The following is a 15,933-nucleotide window of genomic DNA, read 5'->3' as shown; positions in this document are numbered from 1 at the left end:
ACACCAAGAAACACAAGTTAGGTCTGAATCTCCCAACTTGTAGGAACTGAATCTCAGCAAGTGTTTTAAGCCTATTCCTAAATAATAGATCTATTTTTTCCCTCCAAATAACCATCATCCAGCCTTCATATTTACATATGGATATACACATATATTTCTAAGTACGTAAGTGATATGTAAAATAAGGAAAACCAACTATTGGGTAAAGTAATAAGGGTCTATAACCCAGGGGTTTTGTTTGCATGCACATGGAGGAAAATGTGAAAGGGTCCATGCAGTGCACTCCTAATGCTGAAGAGCAATTTCATGGTAGGAAGTCAATAGTTCTCTTTTGCCCTCATCTCTCCTCCTAGGAGATGGGCTGGCAGACAGTTGATCTTGAAGGCAGGCAAGCATCCTTCTTCCATAGGGCATGAAGTTTGGACATTCATCCTCATCCCATGTCTCTCCTACTCCTGATCTTGTCCGTAGGTGCTGGGCAACAAATGGAAATAAGAAAATCTGGTGGATCATCCGAGGACCCATGCTGCTTTGCGTGACAGTAAGGACCACCCCATCCATCCGTTTCTTCTCTGGGCTCCACAACTTCAGGAGCACCCCTCTAACCCTCACCTCCCTCCTAACTCCTCAAATCTCTGGTCTGTGCATATGAAATGTGAGCAGTTTCTGCTGGGTGAGAAATTAGAAACTTCTTCTGGTCCAGGACCTAAATTCGGGGCAACACTGTAAGCCTCCATCTCTCTGGATCTTTAAATGGGGTCTTGAAGTCAGCTCTCCATCCTACACTGAAGGGCTGTGACAGGGAAAAGGACTGTCTGTGGTCTTGTGAGACTCAAGAAACCATGGAACTATCACTGTGTGTCTTTTGATTGTTTACTCGAGACAGGATCTTGCTACATAGAGGAGACAGATCTCCAACTCATGGTAGCCCTCCTGCCATGGTCTGCTCATCGTTGGGATTACTGATATGTGCCACCATGCCCTGCTCAGCTCTTATCTTAATGCCAGTTAGCAAGTGGGAGAAGGAAACCAAAGGAACTATTTTCAGAGGAGAAACATGTACAATCAGTGTTAATACAAAATAATCATGGCTAGTAGAATAGATATTACTCCAGACACCTGGAGAAGGATGGACTTAGTTTTGTCATGATGCAGAATACTTTCAGGGGAAAGAGCTGACTGGCCTAGAGGTACACAGATAGCCATTTCAAGTGTGCTTCTAAAGCCTTCCCACTTGTGACCTCTTTTTTCCAAAGCTTTTTGGGATCCCAACTGTATGGACATATACAATATGGCTACAACCCAAACATCTGCGGACAGTGAATTAAATAGAAATCTGCTTTAAAAGAATTCCTTGGCATACACACAATTTGACCATTTGACAAAAGCAAGTGAGATCCATCTGCTCATTTGTTTTCACATAAATAATTAAATCTTGGCTCAATATCTGATACTGCACTTTCAATGCTTTTCAGAGTTGCTAGACATTTTGATTTTATGATTGTTAATATAGAGAATGTCGCTTCATATAAATATGTAGTTCAAAATGGCAGAAGTATGTTTAGGGCCATTTTAGAAATTGTTGAAAATTCTTCCCAACACCAAGCTGAAATTCATGTAGCAATTTTAAAAACGAGTCTGAAATTAGCAACTCAAACAGCAATTTTTGAAAGGTTTATTTTTTTTAAGATTTTAATTAGTGTGTGTGTGTGTGTGTGTGTGTGTGTGTGTGTGTGTGTGTGTGTGTGTGTAAGTGCAAGTATCCTTGGAGCTAGAAGAGGGTATCAGAGCCCCTGGAGCTGGAGTTACAGGCAGTTGAGCCACCTGATGTGGGTGTTGGGAATTGAACCTGGGTCCTCTGGAAGAGCAGCAAACACTCTTAACTGCTGAGCCATCTCTCCATCCTCCCAAACAGCATTTTTTTTTTAAAAAAAAAAATTCAAACATTCTAACTATCCAATCCAAAGGCAAATGGACTGAATACTTACAATGTTATAGAATGATGGTAGAGAAATGTGAAGTCTTTCTCTTTTCTTTAATTAAATCGTTATGTTTCTTTAAGAGAAGAAAGCTTTGTACATAGAGTGAAAGACACAATTCATAAAACACAAGTCTTGAACCTAAGCTGAGGTGTCTCAGGCAGCATTCCCTGGCGTGTGCAGTGAAAGTGTCCATGTTATGTCTTCAGAGCTAACGTTGAATCAAGTTCCACTTGTAACATGGGCAAATGCTGCCAGAAACACATTGGATGCATGCATTTAATTTTGAACTAAGTTTTTGGTTGCTGTGTGGTTTGAAGCCTTTTGCTAGGGATAGTGCTTGTGACTTCCTCCATTCAGTGGTGTGACCCACAGTTTAGGAACTGGGATTTAGACAGTGATGTGTGAGGATGAACTTTGCTAAAGAAGCTGGAGGAGGTGCAGGGGGCTAACAACAGAGGACTGACGAGTTCCACTGAGGACTGGGTAGAAGATCTTCCTGCCCAAGGCTGAGTGACCACTGGATATCTAGCACTGTGCTCCATGTCATTGCCAAGGGGCAGCTGGGTGGTCTATTTTAGCTCTTTTATGTAGATAGGGTCTTGAAAGTAAAAACAAAACAAAACAAAAAAAAGTTTTGTAGAAGATTATTAGTGTTTATCAACAACTCAAGGAAATTCCTTGCTTGAACCTAGCTGTAACCTAGAGGGAAAATGGGCATAGAAATGGTAGGAACACTAAGGATATGGGGGCCCCCTAATTGCAAGTGGTATGCCTACTGTTGGCTATCTCCCCTCTGTCACTGGAGACTTGGCCGAGAGAGAATATTCAAGTAGAAGTTGGCCACACATGTCTTACTTACAGGACCCTGAGCCCTCACCTCTCCAATCATTCAGCTTTCTACTGTTCTGTTCTCTCTGGTCACACTGCCCCATGGCGGTCCCAGCACCCACCTCCTTGCCCAGGCACCAGGACCACCGCCTGATAACATTTACTGAGTACATCCAACCAATGCCAACTCTTAAGTGCTTTGAGTATATGAACTCAATTCATCTTCTCAATGAGCCTGCAAAGTTGAAATGCTATTTTGTTTATGTTTTGGTGAGGACACTGAAAAGCTGAGGAGTTATTTGCCTCCATAAATTCATAGACTAAGTTAAGTTGGATGACTGGGTAACAATTCCACTTACTGCTTCTCAAAACACATTTCATCCAGGCTTGCGCCCATGATACTTATGGCTCTTTCAGACATTAGCTCATAGTCTCAGACACCCCGGATCCCAGCCGCTTTGCCCAACATCTTACCCACTGAAGAGTTGAAGTGGGATTCTCCCTACCTGCCTTGTCCCATTGTCTGCCACTAAAACCCTCGTCCAGTCCTACAGGGAAAAGTGGAGTGATACTGTCGCTTTTATACATCCTTTATCCACTCCTGTTCTAACCCTCCGCTTCCTTCACCGACAAGCCTCACAACGCACCGCAATCCGGCTCTTGGTCTCCTCGCTGCACCACAGCACTGTTAGGGAGCTCCTTGTGGCTAAATCCTGTCTGGCTTTGTTTACCTTCACCGCATCCCCACTTCTGCTTTTCACAGTGAAAGTGAAGCAGATCCTAGGCATATTAATTACTTTTCTATCGCTGTGATACAAGAGTCCATCATGGCAGGGATATGGCAATGGGCAGGGAAAGCCCGGCAGCAGGAAAACGAAGCTGTCTGACCTCATTTTCATCCCTGCTGGGAAAGCAGGGAGAAACAACAGGAAGTCGGGTGAAGCTGTAAACCCTCAAGGCTTGGCCCTAGTGACGCACTTCCTGTAGCAAGGCTCCACATCCTAAAACATTCCATAACCTTCCCAAACAGTGCCATCAACAGGGGACCAAGTGTGGGGCGTGGGCACTTCTCACTCCAACCACTGCAATAGGCCTTTGCTGGAGGCTTCAGTGCCGTGGCAAGTGAGTGCATTTGGATGAAAGGAAGGAGACCTTTCCCTGTGCTCTCTCAGCCATTCCTTCTACAGAGCACATGCATTTCAGCGGGATCCCTGGGGAAGGTATGTTTTGGCCTGAAGGAGGAGCCTTAGAAGTATCATCACTTTCATCCATATAGCAGGCCAAAAGAGCCAGGACTTGGCCGGTAGAAGAGATTGCTGGTATGTCAAGTCTGCCCCAGAGCACCTGCCGTGTTAGAAATTACCACTGCTAACCTGCAGGCCCACATCTGTATACAGATGCTAGGGCGCGGAACACATGTTACCAAGAAGGTAACATCTGCAAAAGCAACTGTGGTGTCTAAGCCCTGGAAGAGAGTTTTATATGTTTGAGGTTCCAGATGTTCCCTGTCTATTCACAAATTCCTAGGGGAGTGTTTCTTATCTGGTCACAAATTCCTAGGGGAGTTAGCTTTATTCTTGAAAACGTTCCTCATTTATCACCTTCTCCGACGATGAATGAAAGAATGAAGAACCCACCATCCAAATGTGGCTGCCGACTCGAGACCTCTGGAAACCTGGAGGAGCCCAGACTCCATGGTAACCGGGGATGATGATCCACTAGGGTTGTGGGGAGGTGCTTCCTTCCTGTGGCCACAGGCTGATGCTCATTTTCTCTTGTCTGGTCTCTGGGAGACACGGGGAGGTGCAGATACACAGGCCCTTCATTTCCTAGGAGACGGTCCAACTGCAGTCCCTCGCCTCAAAGATCCATCTTCCTCATTAAGCTTACCGTGTCAGAAAAGGGCCAGTGTTCTACAGGTTACTAAGGCAAGCACACAGTGTTTTCTCGTTGTGATGAAAAGCAGATACCCCATTAAAAGGGACAAAATTACTTGGTTATGTTTCATTTGAATTTTTAAAATTTTCTGGTGCTAAATATCCTTTGGCTGGGATCTGCCTTCATTCCTGTTGGTTTATGTTTTAGAAACTCTAGCTTTTTAGCACTGAGCATTGAGTCCAGGGGAAGCACATAAAAGGTATATATATATTGCATTCTGTGTATATATATATATGTATATACACACACACACACACACACACACACACACACACACACACATATATATATATATATATATATATATATATATATTGCATTCTGTAGCATGTGTTTCAGTCTGTAGGAATTTTAGGGATATTTGTAGTGTGCTAGATCAACAGTTGTGGAGATTTTAGTCCGTGACTTGTCACCTCATTGCCCTTTCTGTCAGCTCTTCTCCCTTTGCACGTGAGTCTTATTGAACCTTTTCTATCTTAGAAAACATCTGCCACCAAAACCGGCACCCTCCATCTGCCTTAGGCATCTCTTATGTTTGAAGCTTTCAGACACACCCTTCTTCTAGCATCACCAAAGCTCTTCCTCCACACGTGGTCCCTCTCTGGGTGAATGGCACTATCACACAGTAGAGGGCTACTTTGAACTGTCAGGTCATCTTTGGTCTCACATCCAACCAGTAACAAAGGGCATTTGATGCACACTTTGTAGTTTCAAAGGCTCCGTTATCACTGAAACTCCAGGCCTGAGTTCGCCTGTCCATCATCTTCCCCAGGAACTTGGAAACTGCCTTCCAGCTGCTCTCCTTCCTCAAGACTTACCCACGTCTAATCATTCCCCCTCACTGCTGCTAAATATTGTCTTCCTGAAAAATAAATGTTCTGATCTGATCAAGTCAGATGCTTGTTAAAAATGTATCCCTGGTTCTCTACCTTCATAAGAAAACCCAGGGCCTTCAGCATGACCGTGAAAAAGCTTCACTGGTCAGCCCTGCCTCTCCAGTCTCCTCACAAACTCGGCCCTCAGTATCATGTTCACACTTAGCCTGCACTCAACTGCTTGATTTTCTCCAGTCCAGCAGACCCATGATCTCTCCTGAGTCAAAATATCAGCCAGAAATGAGGCCACATGAAGGCTTGACAGGGCCTGGAGGAGCATCTCCCAAGGCTCACACACGTGGCTGTGGAGCACTGTGGGCTGTTGGCTGGGAGACTTGGTTCTCCCTTGAGGGACTCTTCTCACAGTGTGGTGGTTGGCTTCCCCTAGACTGAGCAATCCAGACAGAGGTGAAGGGAGAGGAAAAGAGGGAGAGGAGGGAAAGGGAGGGAGAGGGAGGGACAGAGAAGGAGGGAAAGGGAGAGGGAGAGGGAGAGAGAGAGAGAATATAAGAACTTCCTTTTTTAGTCCCTACTCAGAAATCACGAGATATCACTTCTTGCATGTTCTTTTCATTTCTACAAGTAATTAAACCTAATGCACACACAAGGTGAGAGTGGGGGAAGGAGACCAGAGTCTGTCTGTCTGTCTGTCTGTCTGTCTGTCTCTCTCTCTCTTTGGTTTTTCGAGACAGGGTTTCTCTGTGTATCTTTGCGCCTTTCCTGGAACTCGCTTTGTAGACCAGGCTGGCCTCGGACTCACTGAGATCTGCCTATCTCTGCCTCCCAAGTGCTGGCATTAAAGGTGTGCGCCGCCGCCACCGCCGCCGCCGCCGCCGCCGCCGCCGCCGCCGCCGCCGCCGCCACCACCACCACCACCACATGGCTCAGGGTCTCTTTTTAAAAATAACTATAAGGAATTTCAGACATATTTTATCGTTTCTGTCAAAGCTGGCAGTGAAGGCTAGATTTGCTCGTTCTGTGATAGTTATAGGAAATACCCCAGAGTGGAAGACATACACTCTCCAGTGAGTCCCACTGCAGACCTCGAGTTAGACACCAAGAAGGCCATAGTTCTTGTGTTACGACTCTGAAGGGAAAGGTATGCTGGCCGTCAAGAGCCAAGGAATACCACAAGGTCACACCACACAACAAACCTCATGCAAGAGATTTATTGGGAAAAACACAAGAGGATGGCTGCCTCTGCCTGGGAGAGAAGCAGCGGGGATCTGAGCAGGAGACAGGCTTATACAGGGTTTCTTGGGGGAGGGGTTTTCCAGGGTGGGGTGTAGCAGGAATCTTAAATGGTCTTATTAATAAGATCAAACCTGGAGCCAGATATTGTGGTGAATGTTGAAAGATCAGAGAGACAGAACAAGTCACAGCTACTTCAGCTTGCCAGTTCCTCAGCTGATCCTGTTTTCTCAGACTGGAAGCCTCTGAGTCCTCATCCAGAATGGCTCTCAGCTGAACTGTGGCTCAAAAGCCTAAAAGCTTAACCAGCCAAATGCTTAACCAGCCAAATGCTTCTAGTTCCTGGTCTTCACGCCTAATATACCTTTCTGCTATCTGCCATCACTCCCTGGGATTAAAGGCTCACTTCTTGGGATTAAAGGTGTGTGTCACCATGCCTGGCTGTTTCCAATGTGGCCTTGAACTCACAGAGATCCAGAGGGATTTCTGCCTCTGGAATGCTGGGATTAAAGGCATGAGTGCTACCATTTTCTAGCCTTTGTATCTAGTGGCTGTTCTGTTCTTTGACCCCAGATAGGTTTATTAGGGTGCATAATATTTTGAGGAACACAATACCACCACAGTGGGGACTAAGGAGATTTCAAGTCCTGAGCTAGAGCAGGCTCAGGGATTGGTGGGTTTTCGTGCTCAGGGATGAGTGGGGTTTGGTAGGTTTTCAAGCCCAGAGGTGGGCTCCGACCTTTTACCCTACAGTTCTTGACTGAGAAGAGTGAGCGCACAGTTCCGTCGAAGGGAAGACAGCATTGTTAGCTCCGGTCACAATCAGCTGCTCAGTCACTGCCTAGGTCCAAACGCTTCGGTATCGTGTGCATCCCCTCTTTGCTGTGCTTCCTCAAGGTCTTATGGGGACAAAAATAAATAACTGTGACAACTTCAGAGAGTTGTGTGGAAGGTTCTTAGGCCAAAGACTGGGTGGTAAGTAGTCAATAAGTGTTCATTAATAATGATGCGTGTTTGTCTTTCTCAGAGTGCTGAGTGGAGGCCCTCCCTGAGAGAGCATGAACTAAATCACACTCCAGGTTCCCTCCCAGACTTTCAGTTCTAAGAGTCTTTGGGACAACGGGGACTAGCGTAGACATGTCCTGTGCCACCAGCTAACTGCCAACGTGCCCCTGGTTCACATGGACGAGGAGCTGATGGGCACACCCAGGATGACCTTGAGATCCACAGCGTGTGACATCCACCCCTTACTTACCTGTATTTTTTGTTTGTTTGTTTGTTTTCAAGGTCAATTTCTTCATCTTCCTCAAAATTCTCAAGCTTCTCATTTCCAAGCTCAAAGCCCATCAGATGTGCTTCAGAGACTATAAATACAGGTGAGTGGCCCCAGGCCAGCGCTTGGCAATCCAAGGTTATCTTGACTGTTGTTGGTGTCGCCCATGTGATGGGAAGGGCACAACAGTGTGTTCCGTACTGTTATCATGCCTGCGACCAAATACTGGGCAGGAAGCAGCTTGCCGGAGGAAACACATACTCTGGCTCACCGTGTGAGGGAGTGTAGTCCGCCAGGGCTGGGAAGGCCCGGCGGCGGCGGTGGGAGCGGCTCACATCCATGGTGGTGACAGCCTGTGGACGTCATCATCACTTCTCAGCAGATCGGGAAGCAGAGCGCTTGGGAGAGAAATGAGGCTGGGATATAACCTTTGATGCCCGGTCTCTTCATCTCTATGTCTACCAGGTAGGCCCCCGTGTCAGAGAGGTTCTACAAGCTCCTACAGGAGCACCACCAGCCGAGGCTTAAGGATTTAAACAGGCGGAGACATTTCACATTCAAAGCATAACACACAGATTGTGTTCAGATATTTGTCACCTCAAGTGAGGGGACAGAGGAGAGCCCTTCTGGGGAGGTGTTGGAGTTACAGATGGGGCTTTTGCCAATGACTCAGCCCTTCTAACCTCGTGGCAGTGATTTAAGTGGTGAGCAGTCAAAGACGAATTAATCCCCCTGTTAGGAGCCCATTAAAACAAATGGTTGCCTTAGTTATTTTTCTATTGCTGTGGTGAGTCCCCATGACCAAGACAACGTATGGAAGGAAGAGTTTCCTGGGGGCTTACAGTTTCAGAGGGATAAAGTTCATGACCACCATGGCAGGAGGCATGGCAGCAAGCAGGCAGGCATGGCACCGGAGCAGTAGCTGAGTGCTTACATCCTGAGCTACAAGCACGAGGCAGAAAGAGAGATGTGGGGAATGGTGTGGGCTTTTGGAAACCTAAAAGCCCACCCCTGGTGATACACCTCTTCCAACAAGGCCACATCTCTTCCAACAAGGCCACACCTCTTCCAACAAGGCCACACCTCCTAATCCTTTCCAAGCATTCCACCAGCTGCAGACCAAGTATTCAAACAGATGAGCCCATGGGGGCCATTTTCACTCAAACTGCCGCGTGGTTTATGGAGCTGGAAAGCCTGGTATGAAGGGCAGTTTGTGTTGTCTTCCAGGTGGGAGGATCTGAGGCAGGAAATGCTTAGAATCCACAGAAATACATTCATTACACAGTTCCCTTCTCTTCATGACTTACCTCTGTGGGATCTCACCTTTAGTTCTCTGTAGTGACAAGTGTCCCTACCTAATAAGAGTCAGATGATAGGCTTTTATTGAACACTGAACTGCTGTAAAAATGAATGAGTGAATAAGGAATGAATGGGAAAAACCATGTGACTGGGCAATGATCAGAGGTGAATGCTTTGTGGGAGGTGACAAAAGGTGAGTGTGATGTGGGCGCCACCATGCTGCCTTAGGAGCGTGCGTGCTACATTAGCGGTATCTGAGACAATGATATGGAGCGGACAGGAGGAAAGGGGCTGGCCACACACAGCTCCCTCACTGACCCTAAGTAATCTTGGCCCCACGCTCTGTTTTCTGGAGTCTAAAAAGGGAGTGTTGTGGCAGACCCATCTCCTATGAATTGTGACAGCTAAAGAACATTGTTTATGGCAGCCAATTTAATCAGATACGGAGCATTTACTCTAGACCCAGACCCTGAGCCCATCATCCCAAGACTCTTACTCTAACAGAGCTAGAAGAGTAACCCTACCCAATTCAGGAAAGAGCATATATATACTAGAACCACTCCTGAGGGCTTTCATCCAAACATTTGACAGAAACCCTTAGCCTTGGGGAACTGGCCTGGTCTGGGCCCCAGGGAGTCATGCTATCTCTCGTGGCGCCTCTGGTCCAGACTCCAAGTGGTCAGGCAGCCTCTTTGGCCCCTGTCCCGAGGCTCAGCCCCCTCACACCACTGTTCTCAGGGTGGAGCCCCGAGAACAGGCAGAGCTGCCAGAGTCCGCTCAAGGAGTGCCACCCCCTTGACAAGCCAGAGCTCTGACCAGCAGGGCACCTCCAGGAACTGCACAGAGGCAAAGACTTGAAGGAGACAGAAGGAGGGAAGTTGAGTGTGATCCTAGCTACGGACCCTGTTACTGTGATAAAGTGTCATGACCAAAGCAACTTGGGGAGTGTGGTAGTTTGAATGTGTTTGGCCCCCATAAGCTCTTAGGGAGTGGCACTATGAGGAGGTGTGGCCTTGTTGGCGGAAGTGGGGTCGTCTCGGAGGAGGCTGGATGACACATGCCTTTAATCCAGACCTCGAGGCTGGAGGGCACACCTTTAATCCGGGCCACACCTTCCACTGGAAGTGTGTCCCAGTGCGGGCAGGCTTTGAGGTCTTTTTCTCAAGCTTCCTTCATTGTGACAGTCAGTAGATTTCCTGCTGCCTACAAGATGTAGGACACTCAGCTATTTTCTCCAGCATCATGCCTGCTGCATGCCACCATGCTCCATGCAGTGATGGACTGAACTTCTGAAACTGTAAAGGAGCCCTTCAGTCACATGTTTCCTTTATAAGAACTGGCCATAGTGTCTCTTCCCAGCAATAGTAAACCCTTACTAAGAAAGAAAGAGTTTATTTCATCTTATAGTTGTAGCTCATCATGTTGGAAAGTCAGGGCAGAGGGGAGACACTCAAGGCAGGAATCCAGAGGCAGGAACTGATGCAGAGACCATGGAAGAGGGCTTCTCACTGGCTGGTTCCTCGTGGCTTGCTCAGCTGGCTCTGTTATAGCACCCAGAACCACCAGCTTGGGAGTAGCACCGCCCACAGTGAGCAGGACCCTCCCACATCAATCATCAATCAAAAAATGATGCCTTGCCCAATCTGGTGGGAGTGTATTCTCAGTTGAAGTTCCTTCTTTCCAAATGATTCTGACTTGTGTCAAGTTGACATAAAATCAGCCAGCAGCCATCTCATGGTCCCATGAGACCCAAAGGCTGATGCCTATGGCTTTGTACCCATGGCAAAGTCCACCATGTTTCCCTGGGACCTTCACCATGCTCTAGACCCTCAGTGACTCCTAATAGTTGCCCAATTTAGCTGCTGTGAGCATCTGCTGAGAGCTGGCTCAAAACATAGCCTTGTGGGCCCCACCACTGAGTAGTTCACTCAGGAAGCGTGGCATAGTCTTACTGTGTGGGCTTCTTAGAGCCTTCTTAGGAGAATCTGATAGACAGCCAGAGCAGAGGACCACTGATCTGATGCTCTAGTGACTAGCACATGGGGCTTCCTTCTTGGACCATGGTGAATGTGTTCCTTTACAGCCTCACTGGGTGGCATTGATCTGGGCAAGGGTAGGTTAAGACGCTGGGAAAAACCATGTGACTGGGCAATGATCAGAGGTGAATGCTTTGTGGGAGGTGGAATAACTTTGGCTGACATGTGCAATCTGTCTGGAATTTGACTTTTCCTCTTCCCACCCTTGTTCAAGAAAAATGCTTGAGAAGAACCTCGGTGTGCATCTACCCAAAGGCTTCCCTGGGGGAGAGGCCTCACCTTGGGGAGTTAGCTACTAGACTGTTGTGCAGTTTTTGAAATCTGTGGAAGGCGGAGGTAAGGGGAGGGTGTTCCTCTATAAATCCTCGTGCTTCATAAGGCTTTCTGGTCTCAAAGACGACTCACAAAAGCAGAGGTTGCCAGAATGGTGCTTGGTGAGCACTCTGTCAAAGCAGAGTTGTGGTGTTAATGGCTGCTCAAGAAGCCCCTCCCAGTCCCTCCTCTCAGCCACCTTTTGGGCAGGTGGTTCATTTCTCCAGCTAGCTTCCGCAGTCGATGGGCTAAGATCTGGAAATGTGCTCCTTTGGTGCTTTTCTCTGCCATTTTGGTTGGCCATACCTTTTCTGCTGACTCACTCTTCTCCCATGGAGAGCATGACCCAGTTGGTTAGCATGACCCTACTAGTTTGTTGATGGTGGGACTTCTCTCTGAAGACACAGACATGCTTTGTCATTATGCTCTCTGAGCTGGAGAACTCTGCTTGAGTTCTGTGAGCTTCTTTGCCCATTTTGCTCTTGGGAAGCCATGGTGTCCCATCAGTGGCCATCGTCACCCCCTCCCTTACACTGCCCTCTTCCATGCCCTCTCCATGTTAATTTTCTATGAAAGCCCCCAGGAGGGTAGAGAGAGGGCTATGGTGCCAGGGCATGTCACCGGGTAGATTCGAGGCCGCCTTCAGCTCTCTGAGATGTGAGAACCTTCAGAATGGAATGCTCAAGCTCTGGCCCCTCTCCAGGAGTCTATATTAGGAAGGTTTAAATTAAACACTTGTAGATCTTACTCCAGAGGCAAGTGTCTAGAATCAAGAGATAACCCCTGTCTTCTTAGCTTTCCTGAGGCCTCCACCCCCAGGCAAAGGAAACGGTAAATGACTCTACTATCTGACTCGGGTAGGGTAAGCTGAGGCAGGGGTGAAGGGCACTTCCTCAGAGGGTAACAGACCCTCAGCTCCTTCCACCTCACCATTCTCTGTGGGTCCCAGCAGGGATGCAGCTCTCTTTCCCTTTATTAATGGTTTTATTCTCCATGTGATGTGTGCAGCCTGAGTGCACAATGGATTTATAGGGGGAAATAAATTCTTCACATACTCACCCCATTCTCTTCTGAAAGGAGTTTGGTGGGCAGCAGAATGGAGGGAAGGTTTGACTTAGACTCACAGAAACCTTGGCGATGAAGACACAAAGAGGTGATCAGACTTGTGTATTTTTGTGTTAGGTTTGCTAAAATACAGTCCTGGAGAGACAGTACCGGACACATGGGCTGTGGTCTGGTAGTAATAGACTGGGGGGGGGGCGGCGAGGGGTGTAGCAAAGACCCATGAGTTCACATGCTTATCTGTGGCCTGACATCTTCACTAATAAGGCTGCTCCCCTGCGGGAAGAGGGAGGGCACCTCTCCAAGGAGGGTCTTAGGGCATGCTTCAGGGACAGCTCAGAAAATCCTTCCTAGGTTACATGCACTGCTTGCTCCAGGAGAAGGAGGGTGAAAACACAGTGATCTTTCCACGTCCGCAGTTTTATCAAATCCCTTCAGCGTATCCCACTCAGCCCACCAAGTACACATTTGAGTGTTATGTCTGAACCTCATCAGCCACTGACCGGTGACGTCACAAATGGAAGTCAAATTGACACGAATCGTTGGAGTTAGAGCACCTGCCATGCCAGGGTCTTAGTCGTACCTTAAGAGTGCACGGGTTGAAGATTTGGCCTCCAGCTTGTGGCACTACTGGGGACAAGCTGTAGAGTATGCAGGAGGCAGATGCCTAAGTAGAAGGAAATTGGTCTCTGGAAGGGGGTACGAGGTGTGCAGCTTTGTGGATCATGTGTTCCCCGCCGCCACGTTGTGATGTCTCCACCCAGCCCCTCCCCTGAAAAGTGGTCAAGTGAGCATGGATTAAGCCTCTGAAAGTGTGACCCCCAAAAAAGTCTCTCCTACTTTGTCACAAATGTCTGTCACAGTGATAAAACACAGACTAAAACACACACACACACACACACACACACACACACACACACACACACACACACTGCATTATCTGTCTAATCCTTATGAGGACCCTGCCCCGTAAATGGTATTATTTGTATAATCTTCTTTCTATAAGTAAGGAAACTAATGGACAAAGAGGTTGAAGAATTTGCCCAGGGTCACACCGAGTGGTTGGTGACAATGCTATTTGAACCCTGACCCATGTGCTTTCCCTGTGTCCTACTGCCCTTGGCTTGAGCTTCCCACTCTCTGTACCCACTCATGTCCCCAGAGCAGATACCTAATAAATATTTGTTGAATTCTTAAACGGCTGCAACAAACTGTACCGTTTAAATAAACAAACATCCATGGATGAAAAAGAAGCATGCACCCAGTCTGTTTTTAAATAGTCAACGGCTGTGACTATTTATGGCTTTCATCTGGGCTGGGTCACAGATTGTACTTTTGTCTAAGGAGACATTAGAAGGGCATGAGTAGTGGGGAGTTACAGCCTGCGTCTTACCCAGAGGGCTGGGAGGAACGACAGTGGCCCAACATGCCGTTAGATATGTGATGCTTGCAGCATGGATCCCGGTGGTAGACAGGATGGAAACGGGAAACAGGTAAAATCTAACCACACCTGGAATTTGTTACTAGTCTGGTTCCAAGGCTGGCTTCCTGGAGTTGACAGATAGACTATGGCCGCACCATCAATGAACACTAGGGAAATGGAGGGAAGGATATGTGGAAGCCCTCTGTGTCCTCTTTGATGTCATTCTGTAGAACTAAAGTCATTCTGAAGTTAAAGTGTGCTTTAAAAACCCGTAGCTGGACCAGAGAGATGGCTCAGTGTTTAAGAATGCATATTACACTTGCAGAGGACCAGAGTTCGGTTACTAGAACCAAGGTCATATGGCTCGCATCCATCTGCAAGTGGGGGATGAGCTGCATCTGGCCTTCACAAGCACCTGTACTCACATGAACACACACACACACACACACACACACACACACACACACACACACATTTAAAAACAAACTCTAAAAACCCATAGTTGCCATAATACGGCCCAAGAATCAGTGGCTGGTGAGACACGGGCCTGCATATAAGTATATTAATGTGTGTTATTAATCCAGATAACAGAGTGTAAAGCATCCCAAGTTCAGACTCTGGTCAGAGCAGAGCAGGTCACATGAAGAGTGCAGGCCATGTAGAGGCTGGAGATTGCAGGCTCCCTCTAAACGTTAGAGTCTAAAGGGAGAACCACCAGCTACAGCTGATTGTCAAGCAGGGGTTTTGGGGTCTGTATCATCAGATTGCTCCTGCTTTCAAGGGATTAAAGCATGAGCATCCTCGCTTACATCTCCTCACTAAAGATGGTTCTGATAGTAGAAATAACTCTACATCCTGAGCAGAAGATTCTTCAGGTCAAGTCCCAACCTGTGCTCTTTCTTTTGAGACCTTCCAGCCAAAGGGGTCTAAAGACTTTCCGGGGCATTCCGACCAACAAAATAACCCTTAGGGGCAGGGCATGTAACTTGGTGGCAGAGTCATATGCTCAGCGCACGTGAAGCTCTGGTCTCAATCCTTGGCAACCAAAAAAGGGAAAGGGAAAAAAAAAATTCTCCCTGGAAATATTCTTTCCTAAGCGACTCCCACGTGGGTGGGTGCGGGGGCGGAAGCAGATCTGAGCTCCCTTCAGGAAAAGCACATAACCAGGCTCTGTCATTCACCTCCCCAGTCGTGGGTTCCCCTGACTGTCAAGGCTCCGGGGACATCCAGCCCACATGAGCAGATAGAGTCCCTCCTGTGCAAAGGCTGTAAAGAAGAAAAATGTTTTGCTGCATGGATGGCCGTGCATTTGAAGGCATCTCACAGACATAGGGTAGAGTCCAGCCTTTTGAAAGAATGCCATGTGGACTGATGATCATACTGTCTTTCTACATCTTTACCGTGTGTGTGTGTGTGTGTGTGTGTGTGTGTGTGTGTGTGTGTGTGTGTGTGTGATCATACTGTCTTTCTACATCTTTACTGTGTGTGTGTGTGTGTGTGTGTGTGTGTGTGTGTGTGTGTGTGTGTGTGTGTGTTGGAGGTGGGCTTCCTCCTACTCTGGCTCATTAAATCCTTGGGTTAAAAACACATTACAATTAAGCTGTTTTTTTCCAGTGTAGATTAGACACTAGTTTAGTTTTGTTTTTTTTTTTCCTGAAGATGAGTCACCTTTGCTAATTCTGTTAACTTCAAATCAAGAAACCGATTAGTGGTA

The 15,933-nt window shown here is 47.3% G+C and overlaps 1 protein-coding gene across 1 annotated transcript in view; it reads left to right on the top strand.

Annotated features, from left to right (window-relative positions):
• Glp2r (glucagon like peptide 2 receptor) overlaps positions 1-15,933 on the top strand; it is a 57,676-nt gene that overhangs the window by 26,520 nt on the left and 15,223 nt on the right. Inside the window, exons 9-10 of the mRNA XM_006973504.4 lie at positions 472-541; positions 8,102-8,190. Coding sequence (XP_006973566.3) covers positions 472-541; positions 8,102-8,190 — 159 coding nt within the window. The remainder of the gene's footprint in view (positions 1-471; positions 542-8,101; positions 8,191-15,933) is intronic.

Source organism: Peromyscus maniculatus, chromosome 8 (genome assembly GCF_049852395.1).
Source record: "Peromyscus maniculatus bairdii isolate BWxNUB_F1_BW_parent chromosome 8, HU_Pman_BW_mat_3.1, whole genome shotgun sequence".
NCBI classification, from domain to species: Eukaryota; Metazoa; Chordata; class Mammalia; order Rodentia; family Cricetidae; genus Peromyscus; species Peromyscus maniculatus.
Note: the sequence above shows the minus strand (reverse complement) of the source record. Positions and strands in the feature narration are given on the sequence as shown.